Source organism: Sebastes fasciatus, chromosome 17, assembly GCF_043250625.1.
Source record: "Sebastes fasciatus isolate fSebFas1 chromosome 17, fSebFas1.pri, whole genome shotgun sequence".
NCBI lineage: Eukaryota > Metazoa > Chordata > Actinopteri > Perciformes > Sebastidae > Sebastes > Sebastes fasciatus.
Window position 1 is genome coordinate 11,341,333 of NC_133811.1, and position 22,012 is coordinate 11,363,344.

Here is a 22,012-nt window from a genome sequence, read left to right on the forward strand (position 1 = left end):
TCGAACATAGAAAATTTCACTGGATGGCCTCCTTGTCTACCAGGTGAGAAAGGATCATACCCAGTGCTTTGGTCATTTGTTACTCAAGTGTTTTATTAAGGGGTTTATTCAAAATCATTGTCCTGTCTTAACAAGACAGGATATTAAACTGGAGATTTCATTGGTTCTATAAAAAACATTCAAATGGGCCTTATTGCAACTGTTTCCAGGCGAAATCCATAAAAGCGCGAGTCACTTCATGATATTCCACATGATTTATTTTAATAGCATATATTTCTTCAAATAGTAGCCACTTCATTTTGCTCTCAGTCTGAACTGGTGAAAGGATTATTAACAGACAGTTTATGGCATTGTAAGTGCAGTAAACATAACAAAAAGAACTTCACAATAGCCCTCCGCAATATGTCAAATACCTTAAACAACTCAAAAGGTTTTTTTTTGCTTTTTAAAACATGTTTACAGTAGGCTATGTCAAAAGTTTTAACAAGAATCAGCTCTTCTATTGGACATTATTTACAAAATATTAGCCTAAAATAAAACATTATTTTTGTGTGCTAGACACAGGCCTTTAGTAAACTTACAACACTAAGAGAATAGCTCCACATTTTTGTAAACAAAGAGTTAGATGAGTTTGATGACACTCTCATATCTATGTGCTAAATAGGCTAAAGACTGGTATCGATCTTCTCATCTAACTCTTTGCAAGAATTTCGAAAAAATGTCCCAACTATTCCTTTAATGTACAACATACAGTTACACGTGAAACATGACACAGCATAAACTACTATCACAATGGTACGAAAAGCAAGCAGCAATTACTCTCTTCTCCAAAATTACATTATTTTACAGAAAATACGTAAAATGTACTTGTGGTTTTCACAGATAAAAGTCAGTAGTCACAAGTGTGCCCATCTGTCATTGTACAAGGAAGGGAAAAAAAGAAGGTGTAAGCATAATATAATAACAAACCACCAAAAAAACAAGTTCATATTCATTTTTAGTCCATATTTTGTTATTAAATATTAGTTAAAGCTATCTATAACTTCATTTTGTCACTCATTTGTATTTCGGCAGAGATAGTGTGCACTGTGTCGTCACTGTCGTCCTTCTGCTTGCAGCATTTCTTCTGGATGAATTTGAAGAGGGCAAACGCTGGGATGCTTAAACTGGGAACTCCAGCCAGGATGAAGATGATGACGTAGATCCAGGTAGGAAACGGACGCGGTTCGAGGGTGGGGAAATTCTCCTACGAACAGAGTCAAGGTAGTGTTGAAATTGACAGCAAGGTATACGACACACAAAAGGTCTTAAATGAGAAAGGTGGATTTCTGCCACCATCAATAAGACAACACATAAAAAGGTTGAACTATTGTGATGACTTACCGCCTCCTGGTCCCACACCAAATAGGTGAGACTCTTGCTGATTTGGGTTACAAAGTAGAAAATCAAGATGACGATCATAATGAGTGGACTGATCACCCTCCATGTCACCTGCCAGAACATATTGGGCTTGTGGCCGATCATAAACTCGATGTCGTTGTTAAACCTGTTTGGAAGCAATAAGAGGGGACGTAATGTTAGCTGAGTGTGTATGAAAGCATCCATAAAACACAACCTTGTAGGTTTATTAGATAGTAAATAAAGCAGCCTGTTTGTTGAAGCTGCACAAGGAAATAAAACTCCACTCTGTTACTTTAGTAACCGTGTATCCTAACGCAACATAAAGACTAGAAACAGGAGGAACATAATGCAATATTTTGCACATTTGAATCATTTTTACTGCTTTCATCAGCATTATAATTGATACTCTGAGCAAAAAACACATATTTTACATATTCCCTCACCATAGTCTTGCTACATCACAAGACGCACTGTACTTCTTTATCTCTATAGTGTGCCTATGTGTCAGCTATGATGACTGACACCTTATCTCTGTTCCAAGGTCAGAATACAATGATCTGTTATTTCCTTCTTTGTTTCAACTGTGGTAGCCTCACTAAGTATCAGACACCTTGTACACATGTACTTGGGCATGGTGGTACTTTGAGCTAAATGCTTATGTCAGCATGTTAACATGCTCTCAATGGCGATGCCAACATCCTGATGTTCAGCAGGTATAATGTTTCCACGTAAGTTTAGCATATTAGCGACACGTGTTAACATTTGCTAATTAGCACTAAACACAAAACCATCTGTGCCAATAATCACATCTTGGATAGACTCACCTATCTACGCCATAGATGTACATAACACCGATCATTTCACATAATCCGATGACCAGAAGGGGGATAGAGCCGGCAAAGTTGTCAAAAAGAGCGAGCCAGTAGTTTCCAGAGCGCAGAGTAAAGATCAGTCCAAGAGCGAAAGAGATTAAGCAAGTCAGAGCTGAAAAACATGATACCATAACATGGTTACACTCATATCTCTAGGCCAAATGTTCTTATCCCAACATGGAAAAAAGTATTTTATATTTATTTTATTCAGAAAATTACCACAGAAAACTTCTTTGGGCCAACTCTGGGGCAGCAATTTGAGGTCCTGCAAAGGAACCACCACTCCCTCTATGTTCCCGAACATAGTCGAGAGGCCGAGGCAGAAGAGCATGACGAAGAAGAGGACGGCCCACATAGGAGAAATGGGCATTTTGATGATGGCCTCCGTGAACACGATGAAGGCTAGACCTGTCCCTTCCACGCCCTAAGGGAGTAACAACCACATATTTCAACTAAGTATTTTCAGTGAGATTAAAAAACGATAAATTCTAACATCAAATAATCTTACTGACCTGACTGAGGAAAACCTGCATGTCACAGTGCTGTAATTGTAATCCTTCAATGACATCTTGATTGGTCTGGTTGAGGTGGGTCAGAACATCTTTGTAGTTGCTTTCTGTGATGTTGTTTTCAGGATAGTTAAAAGCATTCATCAGCTTCAAGATGTTGCTAAAAAATAAAAGCACAGCGAGATGAGTTCAGTCTTAATAATCCCAATTACTGCTTTTTTAAGGCTTCTTTCGTGCAATTCGAAACTCACTCTCCTGTGCAGTCGTCAAACTTTTGCGTGGCCCTGAAGCCGATGATGGAGTAGATAACCGTCGCCGAGTACACTGAGGTGCAGCCATTGATGATGGAGATAAGGACGGCATCCTGCTCACAGTTGTTGCTAAAAGACAATTATGATCATGTGAGGAGAAATGTTAAAAAGAAGGCTCATTGTATTACTGTGCAGTTGAGGCAGTTACTCACTGGATAGAGTTGTAACTGGAGAAAGAGATGAGACCTCCAAAGGCCAAAGAGAAGGAGTAGAAAACTTGAGCACCTGCATCCAACCAGGTCGATGGATTCATTAACTCATTTACCTTAAAAATGATACAATAGAAAGTACTGTAAAACTGAGCCAAGATTCCTGTGCTAATTATTTCCTTTTGTGGTATCTCTGCTCTTCAGAATTGACAGTAAACACACATACAGTAATGTCTTGGCCATTGTTAATAATTAATAAGTGATAGTAGTACTGTACATCAGGATCATAGTTTAGTTTTATCTCAAGTCTGATCTTCCCTGACAAACGATAAAACCAGGAGAAGAGGAATTTAAAAAATGATTGACTGTTGTGCGAGATCATAAAAATGAACTACTGGGGGATAAATCAAGTGCTAAATTAAATGCGCTCAGAGCTGTTTTTTTTTTAAAGGAGCAATGTGTAGGATCTGGTGGTAGAGTCTGTGTGTATGTGGGAAGTGAGTGGTGAAGCAAGAGAGAGAGAGTGACGGCAGTGTGTAACATTATCGACTCCGGCCTAAGGAGGAAAAGTTAACAGAGTTTGGTTTGTCCGTTCTGGGCTACTGTTGAAACATGGCGGAGCAGCATGGCGGACTCGATGGAGAGGAGTCGCTCCCTATGTAGATATAAACGGCTCATTTAAGTCTTTTGAACCACATGCAAGTCGCGCCCCGAGTCAAAAAGCAACACTTTCCGGTCTATCAATGCTAGTATGAAAATTACAATATCACACCAAATACTTCTTTTTCCATTGAACATCCAGTTCCATGTAATGAATCAAATCATCTGCGTCAAATATTTCAGCTAAGCTAATGTAGGTTGGTGTGTTACAACAGTGCTCACATCTGGTGTGAAGAGGTACTTGATCCCCGCTGTAGATCCTTTCAGAGTCAGTCCTCTGATGAGGAAGATGGTGAGGACCACGTATGGCAGAGTGGAGGTGATGTACACAGCCTGAGAGAAGAAGAAAATGACAACATGATCCAAAGACATATCTGTGTGTTTGAACAAGCATAGTGTACGCATGGAAGCAGGCATCACATTATTCAGATGTAATGTTGACTTTCAGACCTTTCCGGTGGTCTCGATGCCCCGGATGCAGCAGACGTAGAGCAGAGTCCAGGCAGCCAGCAGGGAGAGCACCATCCACCACTGAAGACCGCCAGAGTCATCGATAGCTTCTGAAGTGTTCAGAGTCTCTCTGTACCAGAAGTAGTCAACAGTGGTGCTCCGAGCGCACTCCTCCACCACACCTGCAAAGGACGGATACGCAGGTAGCAAAAGGACAACTTAAGCGACTTTGGAAAGAAATGTTGGCGCAGTTTTTTTGGACCGTTGTCTTGATGTATGAAGGCTTACCGGTCTTGTTGGCATTGAGAGGACATTGGCTCCAAGGCAGAGGACTTTGAAAGGAGTTGAAGAGATACCACATGATCCAGGCCATGATGGTGTTGTAGTACATACCCACCAAAAATGAGACAAGCAAGGACGCAATACCTGTAACAAAATGACACAATTAGATTAGATAAAAATCAGATCAGATAAAAGTTGGAAGGAAATTCTTTTGCCCGAGATTGTTCAAAATTACAACATGAGAATAAAAAACACAACAGAATAAATACAAAGTGTATAAAAAGTCATATTAAAACCAGTGCCTAATAGAATAACAATAAAAGTAAGATACAATTGGTAAAATAAGTTAAAGAAGATGGAAAAGTAAATTGCATCAGCATAAGAATAGAAAGAGGAGTAAAAATATAAAGCGTATAAGAAGTAATACTAACATCAGTGCCTAATAGAAAGATAATAAAAGTAAGATAATTTTAGTAAAATAAGTCAATTAAAACAGAGAAAATAATATTGGGAATGATATTGAAAGGTAATACTTGTAATATATAAAATTAATTAATTTAATTTAATTTAATTAAATTAAATTAAATTAAATTTAGTAATTAGTCTGTGTTGTTTTTTTTAAACAAGACTAAGAGTCTATAGCCACTCTAGCGTCTCTGTGAGGCTGTAGGCTATTTACAGCGGTTCTTTGAGCTAAATGCTATCTTTGACATGCTAACATGCTCACACGCTACTATGATGATGTTAAGCAGTTAGTTTAGCATGTTAGCATGCTGATATTTGCTAGATAGCACTAAACGCAAGCTGAGGCTGATTGGAATAACATTAGTTTTGCAGGTATTTGGTCATAAACCAGAGTATTGGAAAATGAAATTTCAATCTGATGATGTCATCAAAAGTTCATCCTGTGGGGCACATGCATGTCTGTGCCAACGGTTATGTAAATCTATCTAATACAACCACAAAAGGGAACCTCATGGTGGTGATGGATAAAGGAAAGCGTGATTCATCCTCTGGGGACCATGAATGCCTGTACAAAATTCCATGTTAAACCAATTATAATTGTTTAGATATTTCAGTTGGGATCAAAGTTGGATCAATCGACCGACATTACTGTCATCCCTGGTGCTGTTTATGCAACAAAACCTAATGTGCATGCTTCTTTTTTGTTTTACCCACCTACTCCCGTCAGGTATGGATTGATTGACCTCCACACTCCCACGCTGCCCTTCCTCAGGCGCTGACCGATGGCAAACTCCAGGTGCAGCAGAGGGATTCCCTCCAGGACCAGCAGGATGAGGAACGGGATCATAAATGCTCCTAGAAGTTACAACATTCACATTGTCATAATGGGTTGTGTCGAGCGATTCACTTTTTAATCAGCACTTTCATGAAGGTAAGTAAATATTCAGCAGTCAACTTCATTCACAAAACTGTTCCCATAAAGACACCCATAAAAAGCATTGTGCATGTTTTATTACCTGCACTATGTACCATATAAACCACGAATAAGACTCACACATTCACTTTAAAGTTTGAGAAAGGAAAGGAAAAGTAAGTAATTCCAGCAGTTTCACTATGAACCAAATTGCCAATTAAGAAGTAATTGACTGATTTATACCTTTTTTAAGATATCAGTCTAAGAAAAACAGTCATTTCTGTTATTTTTAAGCCTGTTAGAGTACAAATGCTGCATCCCTGCTGTCTGTAAACATCTTACAACACCTTTAAATATACAAATTTATTTTCAAAAACTCGGGTTACCCACAATTTTTGAGAAAAAATGCTTATTTCAAAGATACAAACATTCAGTTTTAATGAATAACTCCGTTCAAATGTGTCAGTAAATGTGTTACAATCCACTATGATTATGGATTTTATGCACTAGGTTTAATTTTGACTAAAAGTAGACAGACTGAGTTTTGGAAAAGCCATGCTCAGTAACTGAAAACAGTGCAGTTACTGCTCATTTTCTGGCACCTCAAACAGAGAACACCCAGCTTACCTCCTCCATGGCTTTGACACAGATATGGGAACCTCCAGACGTTGCCAAGTCCCACACAAAAACCCACACATGTGAGCAGATACTGGGCTTTGTTGTCCCACTTGGGCCTGTCCCCAGCCTCCTCCTTCTCCATCCTCTCCAGGTCCCCGTGAGAGGGGATCCGGTTATCCAGTCCTGGGTTTGGGAACTTCGGCCACTTCATGTTGGCTTCTTGTAAACTTAACTAGACTGGAAAATGTAGCTGTTGAGTCTCCTTCAGGTATCAAGTTGTTTCTACTTTCCTGCGAGCCTTCGAGGGGCTGCGTCCGTTCTCATACAATGTCCTCTAAGGAAACTGTTAGTGATTCTCCGTGGACTGTCTCTCTCTGAGCGCTTTAACCCTACTGTATGTCCTGCAAAGGAGCACTGAGGTATTAACCGCAACCTATGACACCTGAACTGAAGTTATCAGTAGCTCATTACAGTCTGTGTTGTATTGTGTAATGTCAGCAAGGTTATGCGGAAACCTTCATGATAATGGTTAATACATCACATGAGGTGCCGCCACCAACACGTTTCCCTGAAAGATGAGTTTTTTATTTATGAGCTTGTGAGGGAAATGGAGCATTGCATTGGCTGTTTACCTAATATATCACTGCGCTTAAAACCACAAGATTTTCTTGATGGTTAACAACCATATCCAACATATACTGCAAAATGTACTTTCTTTTAATCTCACATTGTTTGACAGAAATAAAGAATGACATACATTTTCCCATCATAGCTTATCTTATATCTATCAGGCCTCACCTTTTCCAGTCCTTGAGAAATCTGATTGTTTTATTGCAGAGGCATCTACAAGCATCTCATATCAGTCTGTACTACAGGTGTGTGCAGTCCACACGCTCTCCGATTTGTGATTATAATACAGAGCCATGCTTTTGTTAATTATTTTAGTAGTTGTCAAAGTGTTACAGAGTAGAGGGTTTTTTCTGTTTGTATTTATATCACAACATTTTTTCCTGCAGCTTAATTGTTAAGCAATTCAGAGTGCATATAAACCTTATCAGTGTTCCATTGTTCCTCTCTAATGCAATTATTAACCAAAGAAAGACGAGTGTCGGCATTTACAGAGTGGTGTATACTGACTGGTGATCTATAGCAGCCATATCAAGGGTTATTTAAAGGATGTCCATGTATGTACATAATGTGTGTCCAAATTGAATGGTTGTGTCAGAAGGTAACCCTCAAATTGCAAAAACTTGCAAAAAACTCTTGCAAGACTCGCTGCCTGATGACATATGCTATTCGAGGTCAATGCCTAACCTTAACTATGCAAGGTCAATGCCTAACCCTAACCATCTTGCGAGAGTTTAGCAATTTGTGTGTTCCTTCTAGACACGACCAAATTGCATCTACCTTTGCCTTTACCCAAATTACACAGAATTTCTGTATTTGCCTGTATATCCTAGAGCAGGGGTGGGCAATTAATTTTTACAAGGGGCCACATGAGAAACCTGAGTTGTGTTGGAGGGCCGAACCAACAATAACTTGAACTTAATTCTGCTCAGTATTAATTTTGATTAATTGATTTTAATTGTAAAAAGCATTAAATTATATATTTTGGATTAGTTGCTACTGGTAATCAGAAGAATAAGGATATTCTGTAAATATTTATATAAATATATGAAATTGTGGTGTAGGTCATATAGGAAAATACTCCTATAGAAGTAATAAACAGTAAAAACAATAATTGCATCAGTGTTTCATTTTATTTTTAACATGTTAATCTTCCCAAATACTGAATAGGTGTTTTACAGTATGTTAAAGATAGGCAATTGTCAACTTGATGCAAAAAGCAATAAATGCTTTTAATGTTTTACAGTTCATTTTACTTGTTCAGTGGGAAAAATCCAGCCTGCTCTGGGCTTGAACAAGTGCATTGAAATCTGGCTGAATGTCTGAGGTGGATATGCGAAGGACAGCTGAGAGGTGGTCATCAGTGATAGAGGATCTGTATCTGGATTTGTTGAACTTCATCACTGAGAATGTCTGTTCACATACGTAGGTAGATCCAAAGAGGACTAGAATCTTCTGAGCATGCCTCCTCCTGTATGGAAAGTTCTCCTCTTTGAGGGAAGAGTAGATGTCCTCAACCCTCCTCGTTACAGTCCGTCGCGAGAGGGGCACGTTCTCAAAAGCTCCCTTTTTCTCCGGGCATATTAGGGCAGCAGAGTCCAGCAGACACTCCTTAATAAACTCCCCGTCAGAAAACGGTTTACTTTTTCTGGGATATGACATAACTTGTCTTGACAGCTGCATCTCTGGATGTGCAACGTTTAGTAAAAAGTCCTTGTTGGTTTTGCAGCTTAGCTAGCAAAGCATCCGACTCCTTTGCGCGCTCTTGTTCAGACACGTTCTTGTATTTCTCCTCGTGTTTGGTCACATAGTGGCGGTTCAAATTGTAATCCTTGAACACGGCGACCTGTACACCACAAACTAAGCACACGGCTTTACCTTTGACTTCTGTAAATAGATATTTAGCAGTCCATGTCTTGTTGAAAACGCGGCATTCGGTATCGATTTTTCTTTTGCTGCCGTGGGCTGACATGTTGAGGGCTAGCTTAGCATACCAGAATCACATGTAGCTGTTTAGCGTAGTCACGTAGTTACGTAGTCACGCATGTGCGTGACTACGTAAATAAAAAAACCTTTTCAAAATAAAAGCACACAGCCGTATTGCGTGCACAGCATAAATAGGCCTATTTTTTTATTTATGTTCTAATTTACTTGACCTCACGCGGGCCAGGCAGGGACAGCCAACGGGCCGGATGTGGCCCGCGGGCCGTAAAATGCCCAGGTCTGTCCTAGAGGGTCCCAGCTGACATCTGGTGAGAAGCGTGGTGCATCTCGGACAAGTTGCCAGTCAACCACAGGGCTGACGCATTCACACCTATGGACACCTAACCTGTAATCTTTGGACTGTGGGAGGAAATACGCAGCACCCGGAGAAAAACACACCAGCAAGGAACATCCAAACTCCACACAGAAGGTTTGAACACTTAATGTGCTTTTGATTTACTTTCTTGTCTTGTCAAAGTACTGAAGATCTTTTCTTCATTTGCTTATCTGCACTACTAACTTTTTTACTGCCTTTTTACTAACATGTTTTTACACTATGGAACTGTGATGCTGGAAATTTCCCTCGGGATTAATAAAGTTGCTATCTATCTATCTATCTATCTATCTATCTATCTATCTATCTATCTATGTTGAGTTCTCAAGTTGCAGTGTATTGGGCTCCTTCAGACACCATAAAAATCCCTGCACAGAAACCTTTATATGTTTGAATACCAATAATAAAATATTCAATTTAATCCTCAAAATCACCATAAATAAATTGATAAATTGTCATTTGAACACATTTTCACAAAATGCACACAAATGTGATTATCACAAAAATTATATTTTGCACATGTGATGTGTTTTCAAGCCCTCACCATAATGTTCACATCATTATGCAATGTATAAAGCTATGGCATACATTTAAACTGTTTTCATCAAAATAATGGAAAAGTAAAATCTTCTGTAGTTGGAAAATGACTCAAATGCTCTCATTAGGTCCGTTTAAATGGCATCCTAAACATCCAGAAAGATCTCCTTTATGATGAGGCAGCTCATAACTTTACTGTGTTTATCATATTTAACTCAGAGGACAATAAAATGAAGTCAATGTCAGTGTAGAATATTTCAAACCGTTTATTCAGCTTTTCACAAAAGATACAATTATAATAATCCTCCTGAACATCTACATTGACTCTATATACTTATCAACACATTATCGACACAATAAAAATATCTCACCACACAGAAAATACAGTATATAAATCACAAAATTAAATCACTTCAACAAACCAAATTTCAACAAAGTAAATCCTGTAGGAAATAAATAATCCTTATTGCACCGGCCTCTTGTTTTGAAAAAATCCCTGATACCCTAAAACAGTATGGCATGTGTCTTATTTTAATATGACTTCACATCTGTCAAGCAGCAGTGTAATGTTCTTGTCAGTCTAGTCTAGTGTCATATATGTTGACGTTGGCAGATACAGTGTTGAGCTCAAGTTTATTGATGGTTTTCTTGCAGCAGCATCTTTGGATTAATTTGCACAAAGCATATCCTGGGATCAAAAGACTGGGAAGTCCAGCCAGGAGGAAGATAATGACGTAGACCCAGCCGGGATAAGATAATGGCTCCAACACCGGGAAGTTTTCCTGTAGACATGACAAGAAAACAGTTAAAGAATTATGAAATTATACATTGTCTAAAAAACAAATATGATAATTTGGAGGAATGTAGGTAACAACAGTTGTGAAACATACCGAGCTTGGATTCCAGGTGATGTATGTCAGATTGGCATTGACTTTGGTGACAAAGTAAAACACAAAGATGACCAAGACGATCAAAGGGCTGATCACTCTCCATGTGGCCTGCCAGAAGATGTTGGGTTTGTGTCCAATCATGAACTCAATATCTTCGTTAAACCTGTCAAAGAAAGTAGATCTGACTCAGGACTCTGTTGTTATGTTGCAATATTTGTTTGTATAACTTGATTTAAGAGAGGTATAATCAAGTTGGCACATACATACAACAATGTAACTTCATTTTATAAATATTTTATTATTATTAAAAAATAGTATTAATATTGTTATTAATGAAAACAATGATATCAATAATTTTATTAGCATTCTTATATTTTTAAATTATTATTTGTTATTAATTAAATTTTTCAAATTAATGTTTTGTTTAGAATTATGTAATTGTTTTGTAAAAACATTCAGATGCATATCATTTTAAACACAAAAAAACCCAATGTAACTACATTTCATTTATTTTTATTTTTTTTTGGGGGGGGGGGAGTATTTCTAATTATTACAATTATTATTAATTATAATAATATCAATGATTGTATCAGTATTATATTTTGTATTTTATTAATGTATTATTATTATATTTATTTATTATTTTCAAATTGTTTTAGTTTTTTTATTCAGTTTTTGTTTAAAATTCTGTAATTGTTTTGTTAATAATTTCTGATGCATATCTTTAAAATTTTGATCATTTTGATAAAAAAACATAATTTTTTTATTGTGGGGGGTGGGTATTTATTATTATTAAAATTATTATTAATATTGTTATTAATAATATAAATTCTATCCATATTTTTCTTTGTATTATTTCATTAATTAATTGTATTATTATTATTATTTTTTTAATTAGGGTTTTGTTTTAAATTATGCAATTGTTTTATTAATAATTTCAAATGCATATCTTTAAAATAAATACATTTTTATCACCAAAAACCTGTAACTACATTTCAGCTACTCATTATGGTAAAATATGCTTAGCAACCATCTGTTTGAGTTGTCTTAACCACTTACCTATCCATTCCATACAGGTAGGCAACACCAACCATCTCACAGAAGGCGATGATGAGCAGAGGGATGGAGCCTGCGAAGCTGTCAAAGAGTGCTAACCAGTAATTACCGGACCCCAGAGCAAAGATGAGCGCGATCAAGAAGGATGAGAGGCACACAATTCCTAAAATCCAAAGAAAAACAACACAAAATAAGTTATTGACACCCCTTAGTCCAATGTAGAAATGTGAGTACTGTACTGTACTGAGATCATTTACCTGTGAGCGCCTCTTTAGGCCACTTCTCAGGAAAGATCTTTAGATCCTGCAGGGGAACCACGACTCCCTCCACACTTCCAAACATGGTGGAAAGCCCGAGACAGAAGAGCATGATGAAGAAGAGGACGGACCAGATGGGTGAAACAGGCATCTTTGTGATGGCTTCTGTGAACACGATAAAAGCCAGACCCGTTCCCTCCACTCCCTGGAAAACAAGTGCAAAATCAGCCGCAACACTCAGGGGGCTTGTTTACTGAATAAAAAAATGCCTCCAAAAATAATCCTACATCACTGAGAAAAGTCCTTAGGTTGCAGGTGCTGAGGTCCAGCCCCTGAATGACCTGTGACCCTGAGATCGTGCTGTTGAGCTTTTGCAGAATTTCGTCATAGTTGCTCTCTGTGACGGCCCCCTCAGTGAGATCAAATGCATTCAGCAGCATCATGATGTTTCTGAAAGAAGAAATTTGGGAACATGAGTGACTTTTGCCTTGATAAACTCAAATAAATTGACATAATGTTCCATGCACATACCCATTAACGCAGGCATCAAACTGCTCTGTTGCTCGGAAGCCAATAATTGAGTAGATGACGGTGGCAGCGTAGATAGAAGTACAGCCATTAATAATGGAGATGATGACAGCATCTTGCTCACAATTGTTGCTAGAAAAAAAAAGTATAGAAATATATAGTTTTATCATACATGTTTGCAATGTTTTTTTTTTGCATTAAATAGAATATAATATCATGCTACTTTATTCTGTTTATCTCAGCTGATAAGATTAGATGCCATGTAGTTACATGTACTTACTGAATAGGGTTGTAGCTGGAGAATGAGATGAGACCTCCGAAGGCCAGGGAGAAGGAGTAAAACACCTGGGCTCCTGCATCCAACCACGTTGCCGGGTTCACCAGCTCATCTAGCTGGAAACCAATAATAATATCATCAGTAGTGTTACGTCTTCCATGCTAATAGCAGGGAGAAAGTAATTAAGTGATTTCTATACTAACATCTGGTGTGAAGAGGAACTTGATTCCATCCACAGATCCTTTCAGAGTCAGTCCTCTGATGAGGAAGATGGTGAGGACCACGTATGGCAGAGTGGAGGTGATGTATACAGCCTGAGAGAAAGGATCAATTTGTATCATTTTAAAATAACATGATATTATCTTTGAAAGACTGGTATGGTTTCTGTAAGAAACAAAACATGATATTGCTCAAATTTAGCGCTTACTTGACAAAAAAAGTCTAAAGTCTAAAACAAGTGAAAATTATCTTGGTAAGATTTCTGGAAATAAGATGTGATATTTAGGCCTTTCAAGATTAAAAAAAAAAAAAAAAAAGATCTTGAAATTAGCTGGGAAACTCATTTTGAGCTATATTTCACTAGTATTTACTTAAGATATTCAAGATGCATTGTCTTAAAACATCCCTATATCTCACTGAAATGTTACTTGTTAGGTGACTGTGTCTTATATTAGGTGTTATGAGATATTTTTACTAGTAATTAGACAAATATGCTTGGTAAGATTTTGCATTATTGCAGTTTGTAAGTAGCCTCCCCCAATTTAAAAGCTGGGGTTTGAAACAGTTTGGGAAATACACTTATTTTCTTTCTTTCCGAGAGTGAAATGAGCGGATTAATCAATCAAATGTCTGTTTGTTAAGTACAATGCTGGAGTCACGACGTCTTTAAACTTAACTTCTTTACTTTACTACTTAACCTTTAGACTATCTTATAGGAAGCAAGGGAAAAACAGCTGTTGTTAGGTTGTGCCTGTACAGAGATCCATACCAAAACCTGCCACCTACAGGAGGCTATATGGCCTTTTTTTCACTTTGGACAGAGCCAAGCGAGCTGTTTTCCTCCTGCCTATATGCTACGCTAGGCTAAACATGTCCTCTAGTGCCATACGTGATGCACAGACTCTTGGAGAGAACCCAATCAAACATTGTAACATTGGAGTGTTTACAGTATACACATTATCATGCCAAGGTGGTGACCGCCACTGCTAACCTTATTCAGACCATTTCAATCTAGCCAACCTAATTTTTGTTTTGTCACCTATTAGAGCAGTTTGTTAACAAGTGAAAGCACATACAAACCAAAAAAAAGCAAAAGCCCTTTTAGACCAGCTGAATTGATTCAGTTTTAGTGATTGTGGATTTTGTTGCCATTTACCACCGGTTCACGTAGCATGAGATATCGTCACAGTGAGAATTCTCAGATCACTACGTGCTCGTAATCATGGTATAGAATTGATCTGGAATAGACCTTTTACCCAGGGCCTCGGTGCTGTGCATGCTGGTTTATTGGGTTATTGGAACACTTAATGGAGCTGAGCCATCATTTACAGTAGTTACACCCACTATTTTCCTGCTTTGACAAGCCAGAATATCGGCTGTGAAAAAGTTCTATAACATATTGATATGCCTTACCTTGCCTGTGGTCTCTATCCCTCTAATGCAACAAATATAGAGTACACTCCAAGCAGCAATCAAACACAGCACCATCCACCAATGCAGACTTCCAGCGTCTTCTATAGTCTCTGAGGTGTTCAATGTCTCTCTGTACCAGAAGTAGTCCACTGGAGAGCTGCGTTTGCACTCTGACACGAGATCTACAGAATAGGGGGAAATCAAATTGTTTGAATGGATCGTAAAATGTTAGACTTAAAGGGATAGTTTGGGTGTTTTGAAGTGGGGTTTGTATGGGGTACTTATCCATAGTAGGTGTATTGCTTACAGTAAATGACGGTCGACTTGCCCCCAGCATCGAAAAACAAACAGGAGTACCGACACCAGAGCAAAGCAATACAATGCTGTGGACAGGCACGGCAGAAAAACATATTTTAGAGTCACCTAAACAAAATGATATCCGTTTAAGTGTAAGCTATATTTAGAATATTTACAGACGGCAAACTGAACTGTAAGTGAAGCGTATCTATACTGGTTTTGTCAACTTTCAGTTCAGTTCTCCGTCAGAAAGGAGAAGGAAGGGCTGTCTGACAGCAAGATAAAGTGGTGAAAATATTCTAAATATAGTGTACACTTAAACGGATATAAAACATTTTTTGGTGGCGACAATACGTTTTTCTGCCGTCCCCATCCACAGCACTGTATTGCTTTGCTCCGGTGTTGGTACTCCTGTCTGTTTCTCCAAACTGGGGTCGTGCCGACCGTCATCTACTGAAAGTAATACACTGACTATGGATAAGTACCTCATACAACCCCACTTCAAAACACCCAAACTATCCCTTTAAAGCAAAGACATTTTTTTTTTTTAAATAGTGACGTGCCTGTGAGATTGTCATTGAGAGGACACTGGCTCCACGGCAGCGGGCTCTGGAAAGAGTTGAAGAAGTACCACATCACCCAGGCGATGATGGTGTTGTAGTACATGCCCACTAAGAATGAGACAGTCATGGAGGCAATACCTGTAACGGAAGTAACAAAACTGAAGGTTTTAATGGACGTCCATAGTAGTGCAAAGCGTACATGAGGATTTTTACCAATAACCGTACTGACAAGAGCTGGTTAAGACAAGTGCATCCAACCAAAAAGCAAAGCAAGACTTTAATATTTGACTAAAATTCACTCATGCATGCACACTCACCAACTCCAGTCAAGTAGGGGTTAATAGAAGCCCAACACCCTACACTGCCCTTTCTGAGGCGTTGGCCGATGGCAAACTCCAGGTACAGCAACGGGATCCCCTCCAGGACGAGCAGGATAAGAAAAGGGATCATAAAAGCACCTGGGGACATACCAACATTTAGATAACTGGAGATATAAAAGAGGTGTGGGTGTTAGAGCATATAGATACACTTTGTTTACTGTAACCATGCGCGAACATTATATATTCTTTACAACACCTCATCAACACATAAAAACAGTAGATAATTTCAGCATAAAATAAGCACTTTTTTATCAGTCACTATCTGCATAATTGTCCTCCCAATTCATTTTATACAGTTATTAATCTGTCAAAACTTCAACATCTTGTGAAACTATTGGCAGACACAACTACACATACAAACAAGAAGGGATTGAGCTTTTATTGTCTTCATTATCAGGGCTTAAAGTTCACTCTGCTATCTAGTGGGGCAGTAATCCGGACTAATAATCAGGACTTTTTCCAGATAGAAGACATCCACAACAGCTGATAGGAAAAAAGCTGAATCACGCATCAAATTCTGAGCCTTGTGAATAATCGCTTTGAATTATTGTGTCATTTTGACATATTGTGGCCTATAGAGGGATATTAAATCCAACTACAGATTGTTACGTGTGCCTCTGAAGCGCTCAGTAGTAATACGAGCTAAATGTTAACTACTTGAGATTAATATTCAGTCTCTTCTGAACGGCAGCTCACGCTCAACCTTGACATCAGAGGCACAGAGATTGTTGGGAAATCGGATTTCCACAAGGTTTTCAGCTGATCTCAGCATTATCTTGAAAGTTTACAGCAAGTTAAACATTATAAATAATCTTTTACCTCAGCTGGCCCAATGTACCACAACTTCTGTATCTTATCATCTTTAGCCTGTACTATCTCATTTACGGTATGTCTATGTGTTCTGTTTGCATCTTCAAAATGTTGGCTTTTAAAAATCTAGAAAACTGCTTTGTAAGCTTAACTATCATATGTACTATTTAAAATAATCTTTGCTGTTTTAGCTTATTTTACCACTGGTGGGTGAGCTTTGAGTTTCTGTGGGTGGTGGCCTATTTGCCTGCACGGCCATGGTGGGTAATGCTACTCATGCTAACGACCTGTTGCTTTATCTATATATTCCAAATAAATCTGAATAATAGATAAGAGGAGATTAATGGACGGGTCATTCGGCAACATTTATGTTTATATTTCAAATATTTATAACAAATGGCTTAAGGTCCTTTATATAACATAAACAAAGAATAATGCACAAATACTTTTTTTTATATTTATTGAGCTTTTTCTGGTACATGTTTTCATTTTTACCATGTCCCCGGTGCAAAGTAATCAACTTCTCCAAGAACTATAATCCATAAAATTATAAAATTCTCCAAAATATTATTTAATTAATTTAAAGGCCATGTTAAGCTCTCTCTGATTAGATATAAAGATATAGTTATTTATTTATTTATTTTTAACATTTTAATCATTTACTGTGTCCCTGAAGTAATTTTCTACCCCGTTAGTTTGTAGTTTCTCGCCCCCTAAAAAAGACTACAATTCCATTGAGGCCACTTTCAGGAAGTGACAATTTTTTGGGAAGGAACCATGGAGGAAACTCAAATGAGTATAGTAGGGTGAGCATAAACTTTCATGTCTTTTTTTTTTTTCATGTTTGATGATGTTAATCGGTTTGTCACACTCTTAAAGTTCCATGTTCGACTAAATTATGAACAAAATTGGTAATAACAGTAACAGAATATTATTCCTGTATGTACTGTACTGGCATCTTTGCTGCTCCGGTTGATAAATGATCTGAGTGTTTGCTGACTTGAGATATGCTTGTTTGTCTGATAAATGATAGTGATATCAGAGCACCTCTCACCTCAGCACAAGGCCATGTTTATGTTTACATGTAATCATTATCGCGCCCCTCACTTTGTGGGGGTAAAGTTCAAGGAATATTATAAAACACTTCTTTTACAATTCATAAAGTCCATTTTCCAGTAGTCATTATTTCTTCACTCCAGCCACATTGGTGTCTTAAAACTTCCAGGCATGAAAATGACGCATCAGTGGTTCTTCGCTGTAAAGTGGATATTATAGCTTTGCACAGCTTTCCTTCACCTCTACGAGTTAATATTTAACTTTAATCACTCTAAGTGCAGATATTAAGCTCATTGTGATGCATTATGGTTTTATAGTGCCACTTTGAATATTGGTTTGCTCAATAAGTATTTCTTTGGGTTTTATAATTTCAGCTCACACCAGAATCCCGTCTCTTTAACAAAAAATACCTACACCTAACCAAAGACCAAAGACCATTTAATTTAATTTTAGGACTAGCCAATCAACACTTAAAACATATAAACCAATACAGTATAATTTATAATTTGTGTATTCACCAGACAAAATGTAAAAGTATCACAATCATTGTATTTCATTTTATTTATTTATTATTATTATTTTCATTTTTACACAAAGTCATTATAATATAATGTATTTTTTTTAAATTTTTATTTAAAGACACTTCTTTCTACTTTTTTTGCAAATACTTTTCAGATTCCACTATAGGTGCATTCATTTCACATTTTAGCTGCAGATAACAATAGCTTACCTCCTCCATGGCTTTGACACAGGTATGGGAACCTCCAGACGTTGCCAAGTCCCACACAGAAGCCCACACAGGTGAGCAGATACTGGGTTTTGTTGTCCCATTTGGGCCTGTCCCCTGCCTCCTCCTTCTCCATCCTTTCCAGGTCCGCATGAGAGGGGATCCGGTTATCCAGTCCTGGGTTTGGGAGTTTCGGCCACTTCATGTTGGCTTCTTGTAAACTTAACTAGACTGGAAAATGTAGCTGTTGAGTCTCCCTCCGGTATCAAGTTTCAAATCCAGTCTACAGATCCAAAATGTCAGACAAGGCTTCCTCGGTAGAAGCTGGGAGATTCTCAGTGCTGCTGGCTATCAGAAATCACGAGCACTGACAGTGTGTGTGTGTGACTTATCTGTCCCTCTCATATACCATCTTGAAGGCACAGTGGGTCATGGGTGTCAACATTGGAATTATCCCTTCCAGTCAGGACAGGATGAGTCTGGATTTGTGTGTGGTGGAAATTTGGACTCAAACGCACACATGTGCAGTACGGGCAATGTGCACCAATTCACGCAAAGGTGGCTGCGAAAAACCTTATGCCACAAAAAACAGTTTCTTCCCATCTGTAACTGGCCTCATCAACAAGTCCCGGCACCCCCCACTGACTCTAATGACTCTTATCCCCCCCTTTAGCACAGTCAAACTTTGCACACAACTACCACTGATCTAAAAACTGCACATTCAGATATAATGTAAATTTTTTTTGTTGATTTTATTCATATTTTTATTGTAATTTTCTTTAATTCTATTCTATTTATCTTCTATTTATGTTTATTGATTTTTGCAATACTTGCTTTTATTTTTAATACAATTTTCTTTTTCAATGTTTATATCATGCTCCAATACACAAAAGCAAATTCCTTTAAAAAATCAACTTGTTAATTTAATAGAATTTATTAACCATGTACCAATTTGCTTTTATGTATCGGCAGAATGGGAACTCATAACGTATTTCTCGGACATTACTGTTAAATACCAGACTTTAACTACAATATTCATGTATTTTTTCAGTTCAACTAATATTTTAACCATTTATGACTTTGACATTTCTTGGATTTTTATCCAACCTGGGGGGTAAATGTGCATTAAGAATTGTTAATAAGCAACCCATTGAGAAGTTTTACTTTTAAATGTGTGTTTACACAGAAAATAATTTGCTCTCACAATAGATTTTATGAAAAACTAAAACCTCATAAAGATTAATTTAGGTGTAAGTTGGGTGTTTAAGGGTAGAGGCACGCATTATACTGCATTACTACTATTATATTAGAGTGATCTTGTGGTTTGTATCATTATTAAGGTGATATTAAATCAAATAAAAGTCTACATGTATTTATTTAAGTAGGTAAGACAGCATTTCACAAAAACAACAGCAACAGTACAAACAGAATAGTTCAGAAAACAACAGAACTACATCCAGAAAAGACAGAAAGTCTACAGTGTCTCTATCGGATAAGGGAGAATAATGTAGGGTAAGGTGCTTGTGCCCCACTGCATCCTGGGATAAAACGTGTCCTGTGGCTGCTGTTCAAAACTTATATAATAATCTCTCTCCGCTTTGGCACAGCTGCTTATTAAGACATCCGCAGGTCACTGTGACTGGAGTCACGCAACACCATAAAAGGGGCTAAAAACATTGTGGAGTAACTTCTCAACAATGTGTAAAATGTCTTGAGTTTTCTGTTTCGGTTCAGTGCAAATTGGGTCAAATAGTCTTGTGAAGTCTTGTTGGGTTTTCAGATTTGCTTTATGGAAAGATTGGCTCTCTCAGTTGTTAATTAGTTTAATGAAATAATGTGTTTTACACTCAGAGCTGTGTGTTATTACATCAAGGGAGCATTCAGGACCAAGTCTTCCCTTAAAGGTCATTGTTTGGTAATCATCAGCAACAATTTATGATATTCATCAAATGTGTTGTCATCATTCATTGAACCCCTAACGCCAGGATCTGTGGTATAAAAGAGAAGTTTTTGTTTAAATGTTGATGCCAAGTAGGCTGTTATAATATACTAAATGACTCAGTGGTTTGCTGATTACTGTAAAAGTAATCTCACTCACTCAAGATGATGTTTTATGATTAGTGATTACGAATTCTTTAACCATGCTGAACAATGTGTCAGAGCCACAGTAAAGATGTCAGTAGTCAGGGTGTGTGAGAAGAAACCTTTGTACTTTGTTCTTCACTTTACAACCATGCATTGACTTAAGATGCACACTATTATAATATGAAGTGGATGTGTTTTCTTCCTCAAGGTTTATAAGTGTTAAAAGTGGCTTTCTGCCCTCCAGTGGTAACAACGAGATGACCTCCACTGATTATCTCCTTAGGGATTTAATGACATGTTACACAATAGATTTTGCTCAGATGATGTTTACAGGTGCACAGACTAAGGGCCTAGTAATGTAGTACATGGTAATTGGACTGTGTTTAAAACAAGTTGCCTCTCATTCACACTCTCACTCACACGCCGATGGCGGGAAGCTTTAACATGCAAGACACCGGCCTGGCCATCAGGAGCAGTTTTCTTGCTCGAGGACAATTTTGACATGTGGACAGGGGGAGCTGCGGATCGAACCGCCAACCCCGTGATTAGTGGGTGAACCCCTTGTATATAGACGTTTTTTATATCTTATTTTATTGTTGGTCATTGGTGCTTTTTATATTTATATTAGTATAGTATGTCATAAGAATTCATAAAAAAGTCACAATATAGTATGTTGAAAAAAATCACAAAAAGTCATAGTATAGTATTTAGAAAAAAAATCATAAAAAGTCATAGTATAGTATTTAGAAAAAAAATCATAAAAAGTCATAGTACTGTATGTTGAAAAAATTCATAAAAAAGTAATAATATAGTATGTCCAAAAAAAGTCATTAAAATAGTCATAGTATGTCAAAAAAAGTCATAAAAAGTAATTTATATGCTACACCTATTTTTTTCACATACCTGTGTACATAACAGTCCTGTCTATTCCTTGTTCAGCCTTGTTGTGTCCTTGTCCCTAGCTGTTATTTATATTTCTGTGTAAGTACATTGAGAGAGATGAAAAAAAAAATTCTCTGTATGTGCTCACATACATGGCAAATAAATCAGATTCTGATAAGGCATACAGTATAAAACACCTCAGAGTAAAAGGAAATTTAAAGAGTGCTCACTCTTCTCATGTTTCCATTAAAAATGCACAAGTATGTTTTAAGCTAGTAGACAAACTACATCAGCAGATAACACCATTTACACATTGCAGCTGCATCCAAACAGACATCTTTTACAGTTTACTATATGTGACTAAATTTACAGTATAAGGAACGCATAGTGCATCTGCAATATTCAACAATCAGTTTAATATACTGTAGAAAAAGTACTTGGTGTAACTGACAATTCATTAA

At 37.5% G+C, this 22,012-nt stretch overlaps 2 protein-coding genes and 1 long non-coding RNA gene across 4 annotated transcripts; 1 reads left to right on the forward strand and 2 right to left on the reverse strand.

Annotated features, from left to right (window-relative positions):
* Nucleotides 1-242: 242 nt before the first annotated feature.
* Nucleotides 243-7,485, reverse strand: LOC141754482 (sodium-dependent neutral amino acid transporter B(0)AT1-like). Its single transcript, XM_074613554.1, has 12 exons — nt 6,640-7,485; nt 5,814-5,954; nt 4,641-4,778; nt 4,353-4,534; nt 4,125-4,235; nt 3,246-3,358; nt 3,034-3,162; nt 2,786-2,942; nt 2,493-2,697; nt 2,226-2,385; nt 1,384-1,546; nt 243-1,246 (listed from the first exon to the last, which is right to left on the reverse strand). Exons 1-12 carry the CDS (start codon nt 6,839-6,841, stop codon nt 1,037-1,039), a joined length of 1,911 nt encoding a protein of 636 aa, XP_074469655.1. The 5' UTR covers nt 6,842-7,485; the 3' UTR covers nt 243-1,036.
* LOC141754484 (uncharacterized) lies at nt 5,803-12,839 on the forward strand. 2 transcript variants are annotated; one of them, XR_012590666.1, is made up of 3 exons: nt 5,803-6,030; nt 9,490-9,670; nt 12,078-12,839. It is a non-coding gene; the product is annotated as an uncharacterized LOC141754484 (long non-coding RNA). The 2 variants fall into 2 exon arrangements; XR_012590667.1 differs by lacking the exon at nt 5,803-6,030 and adding an exon at nt 7,728-7,814.
* LOC141754483 (sodium-dependent neutral amino acid transporter B(0)AT1-like) lies at nt 10,134-19,141 on the reverse strand. The gene is made up of 12 exons (XM_074613555.1): nt 18,588-19,141; nt 15,929-16,069; nt 15,612-15,749; nt 14,752-14,933; nt 13,323-13,433; nt 13,123-13,235; nt 12,846-12,974; nt 12,602-12,764; nt 12,315-12,519; nt 12,061-12,220; nt 11,002-11,164; nt 10,134-10,893 (listed from the first exon to the last, which is right to left on the reverse strand). The coding sequence occupies exons 1-12, from the start codon at nt 18,787-18,789 to the stop codon at nt 10,687-10,689; spliced, it is 1,914 nt and encodes a 637-aa protein (XP_074469656.1). The 5' UTR covers nt 18,790-19,141; the 3' UTR covers nt 10,134-10,686.
* Between the last annotated feature and the right edge of the window lie 2,871 nt (nt 19,142-22,012).

Coding starts and splice junctions, on each gene's coding strand:
- LOC141754482 (XM_074613554.1), bottom strand. CDS start 6,841: ATGAAGTGGCCGAAGTTCCCAAACCCAGGACTGGATAACCGGATCCCC. Junction 5,955..6,639: donor GTGTCAAAGCCATGGAGGAG/GTAAGCTGGGTG, acceptor TGTAACTTCTAG/GAGCATTTATGATCCCGTTC. Junction 4,236..4,352: donor GCATCGAGACCACCGGAAAG/GTCTGAAAGTCA, acceptor TTCTTCTCTCAG/GCTGTGTACATCACCTCCAC.
- LOC141754483 (XM_074613555.1), bottom strand. CDS start 18,789: ATGAAGTGGCCGAAACTCCCAAACCCAGGACTGGATAACCGGATCCCC. Junction 14,934..15,611: donor TCTCAATGACAATCTCACAG/GCACGTCACTAT, acceptor CCTATTCTGTAG/ATCTCGTGTCAGAGTGCAAA. Junction 11,165..12,060: donor TACCTGTATGGAATGGATAG/GTAAGTGGTTAA, acceptor TTTCTTTGACAG/GTTTAACGAAGATATTGAGT.